Here is a 17,528-nt window from a genome sequence, read left to right as displayed (position 1 = left end):
AGTGACAAAGCAGATAAATGAAGATTCTTTTAAATTGGCTTATCAGTACTGCATGCCAGAATAAGATTGTTTGAAGGATTGCTTCATCTTGCATATATATACATTGCCAGTAAAAGTGATTGGGTTTAGTAAAACAAAAACACAATTGGGTTTAGTAGTAGATGTTTCTAAAGCAGGATTTTGAAATACCAATGACGAAAAACAAGTAAAAGACTATTTATGGATTGTGAGCTATCACCGGCAACAACTGGCATAGATTGAGATAGAAATTTATTTTCAAAAAGTTGAGAAATCGGAATCAGTAAATTATAATTCACACAAGATCAAGTATCTGAAAATTCCAGCCAGGTATTTGAGAGTCCACTTCACGATAAGAAAATCAGTATGGTACCAGAAACCACTATCTCTGGAAACATATAGTGGGAACAATATTTTTTTAACTGGATTCTCAATACAGAAGTGTACTGTACAATTTTTTAAGAATTCTACATTTAGCTGACACATCATTAAAAAAGGAATAGAATTTTCCAACAAGATGGAGCAACTTGTCACACGTCAAACCATTTACTAGCATGGGTTTATGCAGCTTTTATAGAAGAACAAACTGTTACTCTCTGTGTTCCCTAGATTTGTCTAATTGTGATTTTTTTCCTTTGGTGGTACTTGAAGGATAAAGTTTATGAATCACCCAAAGTTCATTCAACAAGAAATCAATGGTATTGACAACATTTTGTGCCAGTTGACTGTGAATATGTTTGAGCAGAAAAGTGTTTTTTTAAAAAAAGAGCATCTTTTGTAAAAATATGGTAAATATGTAATCTTTTGCTAATATAAATACAAAATTTAATTTGTTTTCATTTTTTTATTTTGTTCACAAAATTTTACATGTCAGTTAGATGTCGCTAGTTCAGTTTTAAATTTGCTCACAGTATATTTGTGACATAGTTAATCTTCAGTTACATAAATATGTTTGCATATCCAACATTGATATAATTGTACGTATAGATTAACAACAGTTTTAGATGAACAAGATCACAATCGTCAATGAATTATTTAATCCAATTTTTAAAATAATCAGAAATCCATCTATTTAGCTGTATAATTTTTCAAGCATATCTTCTGATTTTGTTTATTTCTAAAGAATGTCTAGATTTAAGTACTAAAAAGCATATTCATGGCAGTAACTATAGTTATGGTAACATTACTTCACTAATTAGGCTAATAGCCTTTTGCAAGACACAATAAAATCGATTTAAAAAAATTATTGATCAGAATAACTGCTGTGTAATTTTCTTATTACAGGCTAATTAATGTTAGATATCCAGTCTCACAAAAATTTAATGTAATATCTGTTTTTTCATTATTTGATTCAGTTGACAAATGACACTTGACAATGTAATAGGCAAATTGCTAGACTTAGGGTATTACTTGAACTTTGAACGTAGTATGTATATCCCTCTCCTAAGCTCAATTATTTTTAGTTTATCAGTACTTATGTTATGCAGATTTTACCAAGAGAAGATCGAATAAAAAGAGCACATTAGACATTTTGTTTTCTATGGATATTGTCTGTTGGTTGTGGGTTTCTAGCATAAGTAATACTGTTCTCAGATTAAAATGTAGGTATGTAATACATAAGAGTAATGGAATATTTAAAAACGGAAACTCTATCTAAAAATTAAAGTTAGTCCTCTGGAAACAAATAAATAGTCTTCAGATCAGTGCTAAAGTACTACTTCAAATTTAGTAGAATCTCTTCAATATGAAGGTCCTTTTTGTTGGACCAGACTGAAATGAAAAAAACTTTATGGTGACTTAAGAAGACATCATCACACCTGCTAAACTACATTATTCTGGCAGAAGCGGTATATGTCACTTTTACAGATAAATCTGTAAAAGTGACATATGTGGATAGGTATTTTAATCGAACTGAAATTGCTAAAATGAAATCACACGTGAATACTTGCTAAGACTTCGGCCAAAAAAATAATTTCAAACAGGTTTTTATACCAGACTGGTGGCTAGAGGATTCACTCCAGAGGCTGGGGTGAATTTCAAAGAATAGAATCCTGCAAAATTCCACACCGCTTGGATATTATTGAATATTGCAGCTCAAGAATCTTCAAACATTAGCGTTTGATGTTTGTAAAAGGGAAATTCTTTTTACTTTGTTATGTAAAATGATTATGGTGAATTATGATTGTGATTAAATAATGCTCATCAATGGAGATGGAAAGGCAAGCCTTCTTTTTAGCAGTGTAATGACCAAATTGTAGATTATAATAAACGACTTAGATGTCTATTGCTTGTAACGTAAATAAAACGATTATCGAATGGCTTAGCCTTTGTTAATTAAGACTCATTTTCAAGAAAATGTTAAAAATATTAGGAAATCGTAAAAAAAAATAAAATAGTGATAACATCTTTTGGAGAAAGGAAGGCGAGACCAATTTTAAGTACAGTGTCAGACTATTTTTGGAAGTTTAATTTCTTACATTCTTGACTTGTCCTTGTTGTTACTTATTTTATCAACAAATCTTCAGAACTTCTTGATTGTCTTCAACCGGATAATTGTTCAAAAGAATCTTAAAATACCTCTAGAAAACCACATACCCTGACTTCATGTTTCAGCTGACTTTGCTGAACCTAGAATTAGGTCAGTTAAAGATCTATGTATTGGTTGATAGATTTCATTGGAAGTGAGGTATCACTTCATAAGAAAAAAAAAAGATGAAGTAGGTTGTTTCAACCATTTTGATTTTGATTTTAGAATGAGTCGCTGAGATTCAAAGCTCCTCATCCTTAATAACAACAAAATGAGATCTAAAGATCGTGATTTTTTTAGGGAAAGGGAAATGTGACACAACATAATAGTTATTCTAGGTATGGATTGTCTGTCTGTTACTTATTGTTATAAATAATTGTAACAATATGTAATGTTTTGATAATGGAGTCAACAGACTCCATCATCATATTTTCTTTCTTTAATACAACTTTGTAATTTTGTTTAAATTTTTAACATTTTGAACTTTTACTAATTTCAGATGTTAAGTAACTTTTACTTAATTTAAATGTCACATGCTATAGTATAAATAATATAAATAAAACCTTGGTAATTATGAAGAAAATTTTCTTAAAATCTTTATTAAATAATTAAGTAGTAGTTACATTCATACACTGTAATATTTTTGTTCAAATACCGATTAAGAATTAAAATTTGTTTTACAAATTATTAATATTTTTTCTCTTTTACCAATTTTTGTCTGCTGGTGTTACTTCGATTTTTAATTATTTAAAAATTAAATAAATTATTATGTTGAGAATTATAATTTTAAAGGAGAACGACACACGTTCCCATTAAGCACGTCAGTCCAGATTTACATGTTTTGGCTATTTTTGTTGAATATTCAGGGTCATCAGACTTCTGGGAATTCACTTTTTCACCATCTTCACTCATGTTTTTCGTATTAATGTCTTCGGTTATCATAACAGTCGTAGTTTCGAATGAAGAGACTGATTTATCTTCAGATGCGGCAGTTTCCTCGCTTTCACAAGGTTCTCCTTCCTCTAAAAACCAATTCAATATTAAATATAACTCATAATATTTATTTAATATCTTTTACTTTACTCAATCGCATAATATAAAGATAAAATAAGACTAATCGATTTTAAACCGTGTTATGTAGAAAAAATCACCAGTAAACAATTTATCTATCAAATCAAACTATTCATCTAATGACTAATTTAATTTATATACATATATATATATATTACTACTAAAGGGTAAAGAGACTAGTCGTTTCCCTTTAGCTCTATTGCTGCCTACATTTTGAATAGCAGCTGATTGTATTATTATAGAACAATGCAGATCCATGAACGGAAGAACGTACATACAGGCAAACGGAATCTAGGTGATTTTGACAATTAACTTATTTTTGAGCTCTATATGCAGTTATATAAATAATAAAATACGCACTGCCTGCTGAACGAGTTTTATTTTTATATTAAATAATATTTATAATCCGAAAAAGAATTCTGGAATTTAAAAAATTCTAAATATCCAAAGATATTGTCCGGTTAGCGATATGAAAGGCAAAGAATTATTAATATTTCTTTTGTATAGAAACTGAACCCATCGACTGAAGCGGGCCGGTTTGTCCGCTGCAGTCGTTACTTGTCAGGGGGTCTGTTTCAAATGCGCCGTCCGACAAAAGTAGTAGAATTCAGAATTGAAATCGATTTTGTTGTCCGTTTAACATATGTTTCTCAGGTATTGTTTTTAATGCGTTAAAGTTGTTGAATACTACTGTTGTAACGGAATTTACCGGAGCAGTTCGTTATCGGATTCCACGAACAGAAAAGAAGACTATTTAAAAAAAAATATATATGCGATATAACTTATTTCTAATTAACAGTACAAATAATTAACTTTTTAAACTATTCGTATTTTTAAAAATACATAATATTTTTATCTACGCTACATATGAAGCGACAACGTAAAAATTATTACATTTTTAAAACAAAGTGGCTTATATTTGCGAAGTATCAATATACAATAAAAATTTCTGAACGAGGGTTAGAAGTCGCGCTAACAACAAAATCAACTGTAACTTAACTTAAAATTAAACTTAAAACTTTTATTGTTTTTAGAATAAAATATGAAAGCCAAAAAAATTCGTACAAAATTATTCAACAAGACAATTCACGGTACTGTGAATTTGTGAGATTAGAATAAAAGCGGTTCATCGTTTAGTGGCAAGCCTCGATAACGAATTAAAATGGGAAGTATGAAATCCTGATTATGTAAAGGAATGAATGTCGGAACATTTGTTTGTGTGCAACCCAGAAATTATAATTGCAGTTTTCAAAAAGACTTAACATTTTAAGTCCAGTAGGAAACATTTTCTAGAAAATTTCGTTAAGCCTTATTTACGAAACTAATTGACTAAACGTATAAAATTCAGCGATGGAGAAGAATTATTATATTTTTAATTTGCACATTTAAAAAAAACTGATTTTGAATTAAGACTTAATTACGCATGATTTTATTTATTTTTTTTAGCGAGTTATTCAATTTGTTCTGTTTCTTTTCTAATTTTAATATACTTACTAAAATGCGGTTATCTGAACTGGTTCTGCTGTCTTTATTCTTGTTTACGTAGAGGGTTATTTTTACTGCGATATACTTAGGCATAGTAATATATACTACAGTGATAAATACAACTTTTTTTAAAATCAGAAACGGTTAGGGTAATTAGTTAACGATGAAAAATGGTGTATAATTTTACCCGTTAAATTTTAACAATCTTACCGAAAAAGGAATGAGTCCAATTTATACACTGATTCGCTGGGATGTTATTAAAAGAATAGCGTAATTTATGTACGGTGGTATTTTAAATTTAGTACGTTAAACTTTTTCTCGTTCTTCAGAAAACCCAGAAAACATTATGATAGTATGAAGCGAAATTTTAAAAAGCAAATAATTTAAATCATAATTTAAAAAAAATTCATTTAAGGCAAGCTCTTCCGTATTATGTTTTAATGAAAGGCAAATCACTAATTTATTAATACTTTTTGATCTGATTTTATAATTAAATGATTATTATATACTTAAGAAATTTTCAAGTAATCGGCATGTAATTACCGACCTAAAAGAGTATTTATTTATGTTTTTTGTAAATAATAGACAAATCAAATTTGACATTCCTGTTATATATACACAAATTGGACTTTAACTACTAAAATTTAAAAATCATCATGGTGCCCGTTTTATTAAAAAAAATAAAAAATAAAATAAATATTATTTTCTAAGATGGAAATTATTTCTCGTAGTGATGCTGACTTATAAGATTCTATATTAGAACGTATTAACGAATAATACAGTATTAACTTATTTAAGTTAAAGTTATATCATTTCTGGTGTACATACAGATACAAAGTACGAGATACTGCGGTTCATAGTGTATCCTGAACAAATTGCTCAGGATACACTATGAACAATTGTTCATACGCTAATTGTAATTTGAATGATTTTAAAGATTTAAATCTTTAAATTAAGTGATTTTGAAAGATTTAAATCAAATGCCTGACTAAATCTTACTTAAATGTAAAGTAAACGTATTTTTACACCAATGCAACACTCAAATTGTAAAAAATAAAAAAATTAATGAAAAATACTACCGAGAATGGCGGAGAATTTAATTATTACCATTCGGGCACGGTTTTTCAGTATCATCAAGATGCGGTAAATACTGTTCCCAGAAAAAATCTACAGGGCCCTGGATCTCCTATAAATATTTCATATTAAAAGAGCATTTTTATTTATTATTTTTACTAATTTCCCGTGAACATTTTGTTAAAACTGATACTGCTGTTACGCGATAAGAAATGAAATGACTGATAAAAGTAGTACAAAATAAAATACTAATGAAAACAACCCGCATCAGGGTTTTTTTTTACATTAAGACATGAAAACCTACATTAAATAAACAGAAAAGTTACCTTTATATAGGTAGGATTTCGACAATCATTAATTTTTTCAAATATTAATTCTACGGTACTAGCGAGAAACATCAGATTTTAATAAGGTAGTGAGAGGGCCAAGGATGGCCCAGACATGATGGACGCGAAAACGTATTATAATAATCTACTCGCTTCGAAAATAGAAGATTTAAAAAATAATTTTTAGAATAATAATAAATATATGCGTTTTAATTATAAAAATGGCAAGTAAAAGGTAATTTTAATGTTAATCAAATGAAGGCTTGGTTTGGCGAGGAGTACCTGATCTCTTCGACATTACTGACGTTTTTACATGCTCTTAAAAAATGATGTAGGTTGAAAATAAAGTTTCATTATTGTAATTTTTTTCTTAACGAAGGGCTTAAGAAACTTAAGAGTACCTAGGCAATAAGGCTCAGATTTTTATAAGGATTTTTCGCGTCAAGAAACAAAATGCATTTGGAACTAGTTTTGAATTAGGAAAAATAATGATTTGAATTAAAGAAACAGAGATACTAGGAAGGGAAGAAAGACTGACTTCTTGGACAAAATTATATTTTTTATTTTCTCAAAAGATAAAATACATTTAAAAAAGCGTTCAAATATTGCCGTATTAAATTTTTTATTAATTGAGTTTGCTATAAAACATAATCCGTTTAGTGAGCTAGAAGGGGAAGAACCGGTTTTTTTCTATATGATTTTTAATTTTGTTGAAATTAGAAAACATTTTGAAAAAAGTCCAGATATCTTAACACTTAAATTTTCATTAATTTTATACATTTTTTGTTTTGTATTTTTCGTCGTTTCAAGTTTGATTAATATTTTAAATATTTTTTAAAATTATATTCTTATATTGTTTAATATATATAATATTTTTTTTATTAAAATGTCGTAAAAAATAAAAACTATTTTTAATTAAAATTAAAAAATACATAATTATACCTCTGAATTTTACACAGGTTGGACAGCATTGACATGGGTCTGTTGGCGCTAATAGGGTTCCATTACATGAATCTTCTGATAAACACTTAAATCTTGCAGTTTCACAAAAATTGTCTGGACATTTTCTGCCTTCTTGTAGAGTATGCGATTCAATATCCGTAACACCGACAGTTGTCGTCGTTACTCCTGCAGCGATTGTTTCTAATACAAGTAACAAAAACACTGAAATTTGGATTTTTCTTGACATCTGAAATACAAAATCGCCGAATTAAAAATGTTACTTGTCGGTATTATTTTTATAGATATATTTTTTATTTATTATGCAAACATCCAATCCCCCGGATAGTCTTACCTGATACTTAATTCTTACCTCGTAAGTAGATCTACCTCGCTGCGTTACCGAGATGTTTGATGTATGATTAGGGGAGCTAAATAATTGAATGTAGTTACTCTAGCAAAGAAAGGGGTAAATTGTAAGCGCTCTGTAGGGATGAAACTTAACCTGGCCTCCCGGTTATTGTCAGTCATGATTCAGTAATGGCATGAGGAAGGGCTGGCTTAATGCAATCGAAGAATTTCCTTAAACATCGTAAGCACCTCATCGACAACGCTCATTTCGATTTAAAATGTGAGATCCAGCGACCGAAGTCGACATTGATAAAATATTTTACGAATAAACTAAATACAGATATAAATCTCAAACGTTCTTTATTAACAAACTAAATTTATTATTGAGTAATAAACAAAGGAAATTACTCCTGGTTTGGAATCTTATCCGAGAACAAACTGAAACATAATTTTGATAAAAATGAAGAATAAAGTATTTACTAAATTTTTCACGTAAACCGTTTTTGAACCTACATAGCCTATGAAATTTAGGTCGCAATGGATTTTCCTTCGTAACAAATATTTTAGCATAATTAAATTTAAAATTTCGCGTTAATTAATTTTAAAATTTTAGAACTGTTGATAAATTCTAAAACCGTATTTTTACCGCTGTTGCATGAAGGGTTTGGGAGAACAAGAAGTTTATTTAAAAATAATTATTTTCCGCTCTTGAAGCTTACAGCAAAATGGCCCGTATACAGTTGTCCTTAATTGTAAGTAGTAAAATTACAAAATTTTATTGCAATGGGAAGTATTTTACGGAAAGTAAACGAATGTAGAATATTGAAATAAGCGACTCGAATCCTTGTCAAGAATTCAGAGAAGGCGATTTAAAGATCGATTTTTTTATTACCCGGTTAAATTTCTTGATATTAATACGTCATTCACTAATTTCTTGAATCGAACTATTATTTACTAGCAAAAAAAAATTTATTCTCGTGATCCGAGATTTCAGTGAAATCAAAGAAGCGCTGTCAACATTAATAGTGACCAGAAGGGTACACTAAAGTTTTTACTTTTTTGGAAATCAAAGAATTGTTCTTCTATCGTTATCCGTTAAAATTTTTCCACTATCGCCTACCTATTTGGTTTATAACTTGTAAGCATAAAATTTTGACTTTCTTCCGGTTTAAAAGTGATATTTTTTGATGATATCTCCCGATCGAATCGATTTCGCAATGATATGAATGTAACTACCCAATATTTTACCATTAGATCTTTGCAATTCTGTATTTCGAAGTTAAATACTCTACTCCTTACTGATGAGGAACGGGACGGAGCTGACGATCTCAAATAATATTTGTGTTCTACAAATTGATTTATAATTCAGTTTTATTTTTCATAGTCTTTATAAAAAATAAAAATAAATACTAGCTAGCAGTTGATGCTGCCAGAATAATTTATTACTATTCTTTGAATAATCTATGTAATAAAGTAAATATTCTGGAAAACGGGAATTCTAAGAAAATAGTTGATAATAGTTTTAGTAATATTAGTGGTAGTAGTAGAGGGTACGTATTAAACATACGGGTTACTAACAACTGACAATGAGTACAAGAAAACTGTGTCATCAGCGTTGTTGCCTGTAATCATAGAAAGAAGATAACAAAAAAATTTGTAGAAAAAGGCAGTACTTCGCTTTTGAAGTTACTATCTTTTATTAGTTTCAATCTTGTTAGCTGCTTTCTCCCTTTTTATACATACTCGTATATACGGTTTTACAAAAAGATAGTTCAATGTTTCGGTACTCTGTTTTTTACACATTCACAGAATATTGCTACCGGGAAAATACAAGTGCCGTAATGGCAGTAGTTTTATAATCTAAGAATTGGTAATCGACAGTGAGTAAATCTCATCCGGAAATTGTTTCACTGAAACAAATTAATCGTTTCTTTTTTCAAAAGTTTTGAGTACGAACATTTTCTATGTATCATAATAAGAGTTTATCTGTATGTTTTATGTTTCACTTTAAACGCCTATAATTTTGCCACCGATAGACTTGCTTCAGACTCGTTTCAGTCCTAGGTGTCATGTCGTCACAGACTATTAATATTAAAATTTCCTTATCGATAATAATGGCAATATTAGTGGTCATATACGTCTAAATACACTAATTTCCTAACGAAGCCTATGTTACATAAAATGAGGGTACGCTACGTAAATTAGATCATCTGTTAGAATGGATGGATGGATTTACTCTAGGGTGGGTTAGGCAAATTAGAATTCCAATAAGGAATATTTTTTATCGAAGCGTGGAAAGTTCTGAAAAAGAAAGTTCTCCGTGCTTTCGAAAAACTAGGAGAACAGATTAAACTCAAAATAGATTACATTGTTTCAAACTTAAAAAAAGCTATTGACTTTAATTACGTGTCGTTTTCTATTATGAAAAATATATTTATTCTAAAATATTGTCTACTTGTATTGAATATTTTAGAATAAAATAGAGCTCAAAATAGTAGTTTATTTTATTTTGATTACAGGAATTTCTTAAGCAGTAGTGCTGGATACTACAATCGCTTTTACAGTATGTTTAAACGATTATAAAAATACATACGTATTCACTCATTCTTAGGGTAATTTGCTACAAAATTTATTAATTTCATATTTAGTGTCCGATAAAAATTTAACAACATTATTCTGGTAAGCGTCTAACCTCTTAGACCTAGCAGCCTAGCAGCCGCAGGGGTCATACTTCATTTATTATTGAATCTAGCCGGTTTATCATGAGGCTGTTCACCATCACCATTAATATGCTGTATTTCTAAAAATAAATTATCTTAAAAACCCTTTAAATTCTATTAATCTTGTAGAAAGTAGTAGGGATTTTGTTGTCCATTTAAATTTTAACGCAAATTTTAAAACGTTTTTTCGTAAAAAGTAAAAGGTTAACCTTGAGACTTTAAAAAATTCAATATTATTAAAATCTGGTAATTTTTTACTTTAACTGTAAATATTATGTGGAGGTAGTACCGCGGGATTCGCGTAATTTCTATCACAACTAGTTGAGGGAGTAGCTTGATCTTAGGATTAGAATTATGCAAATGCTAAAGATAATTAGCACCGTTGACCAGCTGCTGTATTTTGATTCTGTAAGATCAGGTCCAAATCCATTTTAATCCAAAATTAATTTTAATATTTGAATGGATGTTTGCGGTACACTTTAGTAGTCCAGGGTTCAGTAAATCACACTGTTTAAGGCTGTTTGGCCAGAAACTGATTAGGACCCGTGAGTAATTGAGTTGAAAGTCTACGTTGAAGTGGTGAGATTATGCGATACGGCGAATAAAAGATAAATAAGAAAGCACTTTTTCTTTGGATTGATCCAGGTCATTGCGGAAAAATTCATTTTTTTAAATAAGAAGAAGAATGAACTTATCTAACAGAAAAACAAACTTATAATATGTAGACATTCTTATCAGAACGTTGCAGTGGCGCTTAATAGATATGATCGAGTTAAGCCCAGTCACTTGCAAAAACAAGGCAGCTGTAGATAAAAGTCGTGCCAATATGATAGGGAGCTGTGCCTATAGAGGTAATGTTTTCTTGAAGTAAGGAGGTCGCTATGAAATGACAAATCTTAAACATCAAAACAGTCTCTCTACAAAGTTTTGGTACGTAATACATCAAATTCAGTTGTTAGTTAATTCGGTTATTATACAAATGTTTACACGAAAATTAATTTTTGTGTCCTTAGGGTGCGATAGAATTTGAAATTACTGATCTGATTTTGTTAATTAAATTCTGAATTTTTAAAAATATTTTATTGTACACTTCATGTTCCTTCTTGAAGCCACACTCCAAAGTCAATGAAATTTCTGTTTTGGAAACCTTTTTACTTTTGATCCTTGTAACAAAAAACCACCTAGATGAAAAAGTTTTGAATAAAAATTCTGCTGTTTTGATAAGGTGACCCAGAAGTAATCTACCTTTTAATCTTCTCGTCATGTCTACAGATTAAGTAATGTATTTTAAAAAATTGTCCCAGAAACAATCAAATCCCGTTAAATTTCTTTTTGTTTGGTTGGCTCACTTTGCTTTTAATTGAAAAAATATCAACAAAATTTTGCAACGGTTTAAATTTTAAATTATTGTTAGATGAAATCAGAGGTTTTCTTTCACTTTTTGTAAAATGTTATTATTATATCATCGTTTCAGCCGGCCGTCATGACAATGCTTGAAATAATAATATTGTATTTATTTTGAATCGGGTCTTATGAAGACATAAGACGATAACAACCCGTGTGTAAAAAGAACTGTTACATAGTTTGGGCTTCATGTTTCCTATTCCATATCACCTATTGGTGAGCCAACAGGATCAGCTGTTATTCTTGCTAATCGAGAGCTATTCAATCGACAGGACAGCTTTTTGCATCGACAGGAATATACTAGCTGAAAGATTAACGCGTAGCGAGTGCGAAATTTTACTGATGGTACTCAGCAGAACAGGAAGAATGGTTACCTCTTCCTGTTCCCAGTTCTCCTTCATTTGATCTGCCAAATCTCTTTACTTCGCCACAGACAAATAAACAATTAAATAATAATTAATATTGTTATTATTATTGATTATAATATTATGTTATATTATATGAGTTAGAATATTTATATAAAATGACGGGCGGAAGGCAGAATCAAAAAATCATTTCGTTAAAATTTAAGATTAACGCTACATTCCACCTGAACCTTCCCTATAAAGAGATACGTTTAACTTCTGTACTATTTCGTAAATACTTAATGTCAGTGACTGAAGTTCACCACTTATGTCACTACTTACACGCAATTAAAAGTAACTAATACATCAGTAATTGTGGTTTTAAAGAAGAAAATTTGAAAGTAGCATAACGGTCAGTTTTATTCAAGAAAATAAGCAGGTATCTATACTTATCGGTATCATAAATCTGATGTGTAATTGAGAACCGAGTCGTTTGAGGTTAGTGTTATCTATGATGAATAACGACAAAAAATTCAAACAAAAGGTCTGCGTTTCAAACATCATCTCGCACTAACAACGCACTGAATGCATCATTTAGTTTAAGATGATAACACCGCCTAAGAGCCAGGAACCGACGCAGTGCTTCTAAGAGGCATGATTCTGGCCTTGAGAAATATAACTTATCGGTAACTGAACTTAAGCTGATGTTCAAAGTACACCTGCAGAAACTACTACGTGTCATTAGTTTTAATGCAATAACTGCATTTATTATTTTTCATTTGTAAAATCTGTTTTCAATTCAGAGGACGGATTAACGAAGACAACGTTTAGACCAGCATTATTTGTGTAATAATAAAATGTATGCTAAGGAAAATAATGATTTTGAGGAAAATATAATTTATATATATATAAAGTGGTGGTGATAAAGCGGGCTTTTGCTTGGAAATGGAAGCTTAGTCCTTCTTAATGATAAACGACATTCGTCATATATTGGCGGAGATAGAATTTTGGAGATTGAACAGCAGGGACATTGTGTAGTACATCAACTTTATTTATAGTAGAAATTAACTTGCAACCATTATTTTTATAATATTGTATATTAAATAATTTAAAGCTTGAATTAATAATGGTTGTATGTATATATATATACTTTAACTCAATGAATATAGTGTTTTTAATATGAAGACAAATGTTTGATATGAATATAAAAACTGTGTTTAATTAAGCCAGAAAAAATATCTTTCTACAAAAAAAAAAAAAGAAAAAAGAGCGTTAAAGTAAACTGTTTACTCGCTGTTTATGACAGTTTGAGTTAAAATATATTATTCACTTCTGTATTTGGATTACATATAAAACATGTTGACTATAAAGGAATTTTCTTTTCTTTATGATATTAGTTTTTATTTTTTCCCCTCTTTTTTATGCATATCTAAAATTGCAAATTATTATTTATTGAATCATGCACTGAAGTTTCAAGTTGCTCAGTGTGAGGTAAATTGTAATTTACTTAATGTAGTTGCAAAGCATCTTTTCGTTTATTAAAATAAAGTATTATTAAAAAAATCCCGTGAATTTGGCGTGTACAATAACAACAAAGATGCTGAATTTTATTTAACTTTCATAACATATTAAAACAATTCTAGAATTTCAAGGTTTTCTGAGGACTGGCAAATTATATAATTTGTATTAACTACTTATTTATTGCACTGCATACATTGAGATAGTTGAACATTTTAGTTTGTTATGTTCTTAACATCATTGTTTTTTTAATATGGATTGATAAATAGTTGAAATTTAGTTGTATTAAATATATAAAAAAATTTCATTGACTGAGGTAATTAAATCTGTTAATACATTTCGATCACGGTTATTTAAATGTTAATTGTTTGATGGAGTAGAATTCTCCTATCTTATCAGTTTGTTGTGTTTTTTTTCTCTTTAGCCTCCGGAACCGCCGTAAGGTATTACTTCTGAAGATAAATGAGGATGATATGTGAATGATGTGTAGTCTTGTACAGTCTCAAGTAGACCATTCCTGTAGTTGTGTAGTCCCAACCACCAAAGAACACCGGCAACCACAATTTAGTATTCAAATCCGGTATAAAAGTAACTGCCTTTACTATGCTTTGAATCTTAGAACTCTCGACATCGAAATCAGCCGATTTGTGATGAGTTAACCACTAGACCAGCCCCGGTGGGTTATCAGTATCTTGTGTTAGCAGGGTCTTGTATCAGAGTTTTTATTTGATTATCGATTAAATTTTAAAAAAGTTAATATTTTATTGGAGTGACGTTATATGATATGGAGTAATTATTATTTATTACTATCAGTATTAGAAAATTAAAGTATTGAATCTCTCGTTTACAAAAGAAAATATTTTTCTTCAAATATTAAAATATAATATAAACTAGCATCCCTGTTGCTGCTTCGCCCGCGTTGTATGGTTACTTACGTTTCCCGTCGCGGTCAACTGTTATTTATTTTACGTTTTTTATTCAAAAGTAACCGGAGGCAGTCGTGTTGAATACACAGTAACAGTGGCAGTGGATGTGTTGTTTTTTAAGGGGTACAATGTCGCATCCCTTAAAAAAATGAAATTAAAAAAAACTCAAAAATAGTTCTTAAATATTTGTTAGAAGAGTATTTCCAAGCTCAAATCTATTGAATATTTCGTTTAGTATAGTCGGAATTAGGGTTAATTTGAGATTATTGTTCAGATTTTTTTTACATTTCTTCACGTTTTAAAAAATGTAGAAATTGATTTTTAGATATTCACAAGAAAATTACACACACCAAAGATAAAGTTGATATCCTCATTTGTTACCGAGAAATTAAAAAAAAAGTAAATTTCATTGTTATTCCTTTTTAACATTTTAAAATCGGAATTTCAAAAAATCTTTTTTTAGTGCACTTACGCTGTAAGAAAAATGTGCACACTGAACATGATGAACGTGTATACAAATTTTCATCAATTTTTTAATCTTTAATAGTTTCTGGTGGTCGTTGACTATAAATAACTCACCTGTTGTTTTGTATATATATATATATATATATATATATATAATAGCCAGGGGGTTCCACCTCCTGGATCCCCATGGCCCAGGTCGGCGCAGGCGAGCCCCAAGGCCGGCTCTGGGGTTTCCAGGAACATTCCAAGGCCATGGGGCCGACCTCAGGGCCGCAAAACTCGTTTCGCTCGGAATTCCCATCTAGCCAGGATCCTCGCAGTGTTCATGGTTGTGAGAATAATATTGATAAATAACGATTAAAGAATTCAGGCTTTTAAAAATCCGATAAAGAGAATAAATTACAAAAGAGAGAATGGTAATAACTGAGGTAACTGAAGTATACTTTTGATGAGGGAAACTTCATAACTTATCTCTGTTGCAATGGTGAGAGTTTAACTTTTTTCTTCTTTAATGAATATCTTTAATTGACAACTTCACTCCCAAGGGTGCTAAGGCTTCGTTCTATGGCTTAAAACCTTCCCTGGGATAACACGAATGTATCCTGCAAATTTGAAATCAATCTATCGGTTGGTTCTCGCCTAATGCGAGAAATACAACTAACTTTTGGCTTTATATATATATTTTTATTTTTTTCACTCGGCAGTAAAATTAATTATGAATTAAATAGGATATATAGAAAATCTCATGATTAAACAGAACAGCTTTCTTATAAAATCAATTTGAGAAATTTATAATAGAATATTTCTACAAAAAATGCTGAATCTATTAGTTGAGTAATAATTTTAATTACAGTTTCTGTTTAAAGATTCGAAAACTAAATAAAAATAGCACAAAGAATTGTATTTTCTATTTTAGAATTATATGGAAAAGAATTATATTACACATATTATAGATTAAAAAAAATAAATAAATAAAGGCATTTTTTTCCATTTTCTGAACTAAATGTACTGGAATTAAACATGAAGAGAGTTTTAATTTAATGTTACTGTGAAAATGTTGAACAAAGAACAAAGATTTATACAGTTTAAACGTTTTTCGAATTAAGTTGTTTAGGTGTAAAAACGTTGATATTTCTATGAAAAATGAAGTATGTAAGTAGACGTATTACGTATTATTATTTGAAATTCAGTATTCAGTTTATTAGCTATCTTGGCTTTTATAATTTTAAGAATTATATTACACATATTATAGATTAAAAAAAATAAATAAATAAAGGCTTTTTTCCATTTGCTGAACTAAATGTACTGGAATTAAACATAAAGAGAATTTTAATTTAATGTTACTGTGAAAATGTTGAACAAAGAACAAAGATTTATACAATTTGAACGTTTTTCGAATTAAGTTGTTTAGGTGTAAAAACGTTGATATTTCTATGAAAAATGAAGTATGTAAGTAGACGTATTACGTATTATTATTTGAAATTCAGTATTCAGTTTATTAGCTATCTTGGCTTTTATAATTTTAAGAATTATATTACACATATTATAGATTAAAAAAAATAAATAAATAAAGGCTTTTTTCCATTTGCTGAACTAAATGTACTGGAATTAAACATAAAGAGAATTTTAATTTAATGTTACTGAGAAAATGTTGAACAAAGAACAAAGATTTATACAATTTGAACGTTTTTCGAATTAAGTTGTTTAGGTGTAAAAACGTTGATATTTCTATGAAAAATGAAGTATGTAAGTAGACGTATTACGTATTATAATTTGAAATTCAGTATTCAATTCATTAGCTATCTTGGCATAATAAATATCTTTGACAATATTACGAGCAGAAATTTTGTGTTTTAATAATTTATTTAAAATTAATTTTACTTTATGTAGTATAACCGTAAAGAATATAATATTAACACGTTAACTTTAACAGTTGTAGTAATATTATTTCAAACTTTGTTGAAACTAAATTTTATGATTCTTACTAACCTTGGTTTAGAGTTAAGGTTGACCGTCTAGTTTTCCTGTTGAATGACCTCTATGCAGGTTCTAGTCGGACTGCTTCACTGGCGATTCTCTCAGCTCTTCTGATCGTTATGAAGAAGAATAAACATGTTTGTTTGATAATTGACCGCAAAGATGACGTCGTGCAATAAAAATCAATTGCCGGGATTCCCATTATACCGGTTTAAACTTCGAATAAATTATTCTAGCTGTTTGTAAAAGGAATTTTTCTTCACTTTTCCTTCAATATGATATTAAATTAAGTTATCATATTCTATCTGAAAAATGTTGTTAATGGAAGTCTCTCTTTAGTTAAGAAACAGATTTAACTAAAAATTAATACATATCAAGTTAAA

The 17,528-nt window shown here is 29.5% G+C and overlaps 1 protein-coding gene across 1 annotated transcript; it reads right to left on the bottom strand.

The window, feature by feature from the left end:
- Nucleotides 1-3,116: 3,116 nt before the first annotated feature.
- On the bottom strand, nucleotides 3,117-17,317 carry LOC142323301 (uncharacterized). Its single transcript, XM_075362770.1, has 3 exons — nucleotides 17,158-17,317; nucleotides 7,444-7,690; nucleotides 3,117-3,567 (listed from the first exon to the last, which is right to left on the bottom strand). The coding sequence occupies exons 2-3, from the start codon at nucleotides 7,688-7,690 to the stop codon at nucleotides 3,332-3,334; spliced, it is 483 nt and encodes a 160-aa protein (XP_075218885.1). The 5' UTR covers nucleotides 17,158-17,317; the 3' UTR covers nucleotides 3,117-3,331.
- Nucleotides 17,318-17,528: the final 211 nt, after the last annotated feature.

Source organism: Lycorma delicatula, chromosome 1, assembly GCF_047948215.1.
Source record: "Lycorma delicatula isolate Av1 chromosome 1, ASM4794821v1, whole genome shotgun sequence".
In the NCBI taxonomy this organism is placed as follows: Eukaryota; Metazoa; Arthropoda; class Insecta; order Hemiptera; family Fulgoridae; genus Lycorma; species Lycorma delicatula.
This window is presented reverse-complemented; position numbering and strand designations above follow the sequence as displayed.